General features: G+C 55.5%; 1 protein-coding gene across 3 annotated transcripts in view; it reads left to right on the top strand.

The window, feature by feature from the left end:
* Window positions 1-4,076: 4,076 nt before the first annotated feature.
* Window positions 4,077-6,000, top strand: part of KIRREL3 (kirre like nephrin family adhesion molecule 3) — a 359,483-nt gene continuing 357,559 nt past the window's right edge. For all 3 annotated transcript variants that reach the window (XM_032709608.1, XM_032709606.1, XM_032709605.1), the window contains exon 1: window positions 4,077-4,216. In XM_032709608.1, the coding sequence (XP_032565499.1) occupies window positions 4,156-4,216 (61 nt within the window). In that variant the 5' untranslated portion in view covers window positions 4,077-4,155. The remainder of the gene's footprint in view (window positions 4,217-6,000) is intronic.

Genomic DNA, 6,000 nt, shown 5'->3' with positions numbered 1-6,000 from the left:
TGCTCCCAGACCTGCTGTCCAAGAGCTTTATCAAGTGCCACAGGCTGAGGGGTTTTGGCAGCTGTCCATGGAGCTGGGAGAGAAAGGAGACAAGGAGAAAGAGAGCCCAGGCCCTCCCCCCTGATCTGCTTCCCGGGCCTCAGCCAGGGCTGCTTTCAAAGGGGATCCAGTGGGAGGTGTGGAAAGGGATTGGCATTTTTGGCTGGGGTGGCACTGGGAAGAGAGGCAGTGTGAGAGCTGGGACACTCACCCCCTCCTCATGTCCCAGGCAGAGGAGCTGGTGAGACTGGGGGATTTTGGAAGGCAGCTGCCTTCACTTCTGCAGGGAAAAGCAGTGGCAGCCGTGCCAACCTGGGGCCAAAGGAAAAGGTGTCCCTGTGTTTCCTGAGGGAGCATCCCAGGAAGGTGGTGGGAGATCTGTCTCCTGCCCCAACGCCCCTGGTTTGCTGGTGGGAAGAACAGGGTTCTGAATATCTCCCCAAAGCCTCAGAATGGCTTCAGTGCATCCTGCCATCTCCAAGGATACCCCTTGGCATCTCCAGGAGACCTCTCGGCCCGGGACCTGCAGTGAGGCCCCACAGAGCTGGATTATGTGGAGGGTCACTCCCATTATTGAGAGGGACAACTGCTCCTCCCTCCATCCCATTATCCAAACAAATTGCTTTCCAATTAGGAGACAGCTCATGCTTTGAAGCCTTTGTGTTGCCCCCAGGTGAGGAAGGTGAGCAGATCCCTCGGAGGGGGAGGCACTGGGGGATGTGTTTCCCCAAGCTCTGCAGCAGGAGCAGGGAAAACCTCCGAGTGCCAGCTCCGTGTTTTTACAGTAGGACCCTGCACAGCTTTCACTTGTCATATGCATTTTTAAACGACAGGGAAAAGGTTTTATGAACCAGGGAAACGTGTGATTATTTTCCTCTCTCTCTCCCTTCCAGGTGCTTGGCTTAGCGTTGTAATACCCCAGGAATGAAATCCATCTGAGTTGCTGTTGTCCCGCTGCTTAAAACTCCATTTTCTGTCAATATTGCTTCATTTTGATCAAGCTGCTTACATGTTTTATATTATTCTCTATTTTTTTTCCCCTTCCATTTTGCTGCAGCCTTTCAGAACATTTTGTTTCTTGCACTTCCCTGTAAATACTTCTCAGTCAATAGCCTGGAAGTAAGAGAGTCAAAGGCACGAGGAAAGTCTGGGCTTTCATTGCTGTGGTGTTTCATGTCTAATGCACTTGTCAACGTGGAATACGAAAAAAAAAGTGGGGGGGGGGGCTGGAAGAGGATTGTACCTGGTTTAACCCTGCTGAGGTTCAGAGGGAAGGGAGGGGTTTAGCAGCTGCTCTTCCCAGCTCCTAAAATTGCTTTTTGCCACACGGGGCAGGTGTGCAACCCCAAATTCCATGGGGAGACACGGATATGGTCCCGCTAAAGCCAAGCTCCGGGGGCAGGGGGATACACAGGGACCCAGGGGGAGGTTTCCACCTGCAACCCCAGCCCCGTCCCGGCGCCGGGGGCGGATCCGCTCGGCACTGGCTGATGTTCCTCCCCGAAGGCCGTCTCACCCAGCGCCGTGATTTTCTCAGCTCTTTAATTGCAATGATTCATTTCCTTCCACAAAGCAGAGCAGATTTAAATGAGCTATCCGAGAGGAGCATCTAATAATCAGTTTGCACTCGAGTTGGTCTCCTGGAATTGAGCAGGTGGAGGGAAGCTGCTCTTGCAGGACGATGCCCAGGCTGCAGCAAAGCCAAAATTATGTCAGAAACCTGATTTTTTTTCCCCATGCCTAGTCCTCTAAATCAAATTTGACTACCAATGTAGTCGAAACCACAGAGGTAATCAGTTAATAAAACTTTGCACTTACATGCTACTTCCACTCAAGGATTTAAAGCCCTTTGCAAAGGTCAGTGTTGCAATGATGAGAATTTTCCAGCTGAAATGTTTTCACTGGGAAGGAGAAGGGGGGGGGGGGGGGGAGAAAAAATAAAAGGAGAAAAATATTCTCGATTGCTGGAAGTTCAAAATTCTGCAGGTTTTAAGGCAGGCAAGGAATAATATTTTTTGTGAAAGGAAGAGAAGAAATTGCCATGCAAATGTTAATGGTGTTTTGAAGCTTCACAGGAAAGCCTGACTTGTGTAGCAGCCTTAATATACATTAGTACCCCTAGTCTACAAGCAAACAACATTTTGCAGAATAAACTGAAACACAACAGGGAGAGCCTGGGAATTATTTAGAAATCTAATTCCCACTGAAATCAGGCAGGGAGCATTTTATTCCACGCGCATCTTAAATCAGCGCCGCTGCCGGGAAAAATACACCACCTGTAACGTGCCTGGCAGGGCAGGCAGGGAAACATCACCGGGGTGGGAGCCACTGCCAAAACCCCGCCGAGGGTTGGGGTGGAAGGATGTGCTGCTGGAAAATACACCCCAGCACTGCCACCGGCCCTTGGCGAGGAAGCACGAGGGATGGGGCAGCTCCGAGGATTCAGCCCCACTTTGGCACCTTTTTCTTGCAGGTACCCGAGCAGGCAGGGATGAGCAAACCTGCATCCCCTGGACAAAAATCAAATCAGCTTTATTTCCTTAGGGATGCCAGCTAAAAATAATAATAAAAGCTCTTTATTTCCAGGGTGACTCCACTCCTCCACTGAGAGCAGAGCCTGCGTGCGGTGCTTGGGTTTCAATCAATAAAACTCAGCTCATTGCTGCTCCTAAGCCAGGTTTAACCCACCTGGCATCACTTTAGCTTGTTAGCACAAGTGTCTTTGGGAAAGTTATCCTTTTTTTTTTGTAGCTAAACCAGGGCTGGTAGTCGTAGTTTGGTAGCCACGTGTAGCTGTGGCCCCACCGAGGCAAACAGGAGCCCCCAAAGCAGCAGGAAAAGCTGTGCAGCCTTTTTTTTTAAGTTCACCTTTCAGTAATTAGAGTCCACAGCTGTAATTACTTTCTAATTTTGGTTTAATAATTGAGCTCAACCATCCCCACATGCCCCTTAGACTCAGTGATGAGGGAGGCTCTGGCCTCTGTGGCCATGAGAAGTGTGGTGGTAAGCAATGATTTTATTGCTTTATTTTGATTTTTGGACACCTCTGCTCTGCCCCCAAACTCTCACTGGGTAAAAAGGAAATTAAAGAAAGAAAGAAAACACCCACAAAGGATAAAAATGATGATTAAAGGGGAGAAAAGGCCCTTTTGCCCCCTGCCCTCTCAAGGGATGCCTCACCCCTGCAAAATGGCAGCGGGAAGCGTTTGCAGAGGGTCCCCCCACCAAATCTTTATTTGGGGGTTTTTTAGGGTTTGTGTGCGGGTTTTTTTCACTCCCAGCTCCAATGTGGGATTTTCTGGAGATGTGAGGAGCCACTGCCCCCCTCCTGGGGAAAATGAGGGTGTCTTCTAAAGCCCCCCATCTCTAGCTCCCTCTGGATTTGTGTGAAGGTGCAACTTATCCCGGGGGAGGCACGTTATTTTTTACTCCCCCCCCCTTTTCCGGGGGATTTTGGGGATATCCAGAGTATTTCAGGGTAAGGCTCTGGCTGCCACTCCCCTCCCCGGGAAAGCACGGGGTGCCCCGGAGGCAGGTGGGGAGTGGTCCAGGGGTGCCGTGGTTGATGGGCAGCACCCCCTCCAAATTTAGAGATGGGGGGGTGTTAAAGCCACTCAAGTGTTTGAGCTCCTGCTTTATGTGCCCCCTTGGGGTGGGGGCAGCACCGGGAGGGGGGAAAAGGGGAAGCATCCCTTCCTTTCCTGCAACCGAGGCAGGAGCAGCTCCGACCCCCCCCCCCCCCCCCCATCGCACCTTAACCCCCTCCACCCTCTCCGGCCGCACACCAGCCTTTGGGGGGGTTGGGGAGGGGGGGTTGTACAAATCCTCCCCCACCCCGCGGGCTGAGCCATCGCCGTCTCCCGGCTGCGCGCAAGTTACTCCCCCTTCCCCGGCACTTTCCCTCCCTCCCCTTTCCCCCCCCGCTCTCCAAAAGCCGGGCTGCGCCGCCGAGGCTCCGCCAGTGAAGGCAGCGCTGCCGGGGGAGGGAGGGAGGAGCTGGGGGGGCGGCGATGGAGCCGGAGCCGGGCGAGCGGAGCCGGCGGGCGGCGGCCTGAAGCCCCCGCCGGCAGCGGCAGCGGAGCCCCCCGACCCCCGGCGCCGAGCCCACCCTGAGGAATGAGCGCTTTCCAGGCAGACCTCCTCCTCCTCCTCCTCGCCTGCTTCCTGCTCAGCCACGGTAGGAGCCGGCGCCGCGCCGGAGTTTCCGACAGGAGCCCGGGGGTCCCCCCGGGTCGGGGGGTCGCGGGGGGGTGCGGGGGCCGCGCGTGGTTTTGGCGAGGGGAGGAGGGTGCGGGCAGACGGGGAGGATTGCAGAGTTTTTCGTGCATCTCCCGGCGAGGCGGCTTTACCTTTTTCTCTAAAAAAAAAAAAAAATAGGCAAAATCTTTAGCATGCAAATGCGCGCTGCCGCTTCGGCTCTGTTAATGAGGTGGTGTTGGCGTGTAAACACGGCTGTGCTGAACAACAGCCCCCCCAGACGCCCCCTCGCCCCCCGGTGCTTCCCCCGGTGCGGGGGGCGATGGATGCTCCGTGTCGGTGGCAGCGGAGGAGCCGCTCGGACCGGCGGCAGCGGCTCCAGCCCGGGCACGGGAGCCTGCGGTTGTGCAGCCGGGGTGGGGAGCGATTTGCTCCTGGGGAGGTGAGGGGAAGAAGAGTTGCTGCCAATGCAGCCAGCCCGGGGGAGGTGGGCACCCCGCGGGGGTGGCACGGCCGGGTCCCACCTCCCCGGCGCACGGGAAGGAGGCAGGAGCGTGGGAATGCGCAGGGATTCGCCCTGCAACTTTACTACCTGCTTGATTCCCCCCAGAAAATAACGCATAAAGGTGGATTTGGGGAGGGGGTGTGCTGGGGGAAGCCGGGTTTGAGGCGCTGCCGTGTTCCCGGTCCCTGGGCTGGCTGTCACCTGTGGAGGACGCTGAGCTGCAGCCAGACCCCGGCTTCGCCCCTCTGCTGCTCATCCCCTCCCAGCGCCGGTGTCAAACACCATCTGTGTCACGGCGCCGTGGTCCCCACGCCGGCTTTTGTGAGGGTACGGCTTGGGGATGCTTAAAAAAAAAAAAAAAAAGGGATAAAAAAACCCCAAACCCACGCAGCCAGTCCATCTGTTGATTAAATGAAGGATAAAACTTTTGGAGAGAGTAGTGCTTCTCCACGGGCAGCTGGTTTTTTGCTCAGCCAGACATTATTGCTGAACATCCCCCACCATACGCTGTGTTTCGCCCTATTCCCCGAGCAGGGACGCCGTGTTTGGAGGTGGCTGCGCTTCTGCTTGTCCTTCCCTCTTCTTTTCCCCGGCTCGGATGCGATGCTGGGCTCCCACGCCGTCCTCCCTTCCCCTTCTCTCTTCCCTTCGCTCTCTGCTTGTGCTAATATTCCTTCAGGGAGAAAGCTGTGTTTGCATTCGCCTTCGCTGTTGCACAAAAGAAACCCTCTGTGTCCTCCGAGAGGTTTCTGGCTGAACAAACTCGAGCTGTCCCTGGTAGAGCAGAGCAGCGGCGGGGCCGGGGAGAGCAGCTCTGGGAGCTGATCCCGGCCTTCACCCCCCTCCTGCTCCCGCACACCGGGTCAAATGGCATTTTCCTAGCGGAGAAGTTTGTGTCTGGGATGCAGCAGGGATCTGTTTGGTTTCCCTCCCCTCTCGCAGCCATTATTTTAAGAAGGGCCAATTCACTTTTTAGCAGCGCTGGGCTCCGGGAGCCGCGGTGGCTCCTGGGCTCGGCTGCTGTGTCTGCTGCCTGCACGGTCAGGAGTGTGCAGCTGGTACCTTGCTTATTCATGCCGGGTTCCGAGGCACAGACAGCGCCTTGCAGAGCGTTTGCTCGGCTCTTTTCTCCCGTAGAATGAGCCAAGTGCATTTCTATGGAATTGCTGCTCTCGGTGTATAAGAAAGGGGCTCCCGGCAGCGTCGGGGCTTTTCCCGTTGGGGTGAAACCGTGCAAAGGATCCCTAACAGGATTTCAC

This window comes from Chiroxiphia lanceolata, chromosome 23, assembly GCF_009829145.1.
Source record: "Chiroxiphia lanceolata isolate bChiLan1 chromosome 23, bChiLan1.pri, whole genome shotgun sequence".
In the NCBI taxonomy this organism is placed as follows: Eukaryota; Metazoa; Chordata; class Aves; order Passeriformes; family Pipridae; genus Chiroxiphia; species Chiroxiphia lanceolata.
The sequence above is the reverse complement of the archived record's forward strand: the minus strand, read 5'-3'. Positions and strand labels throughout refer to the sequence as shown.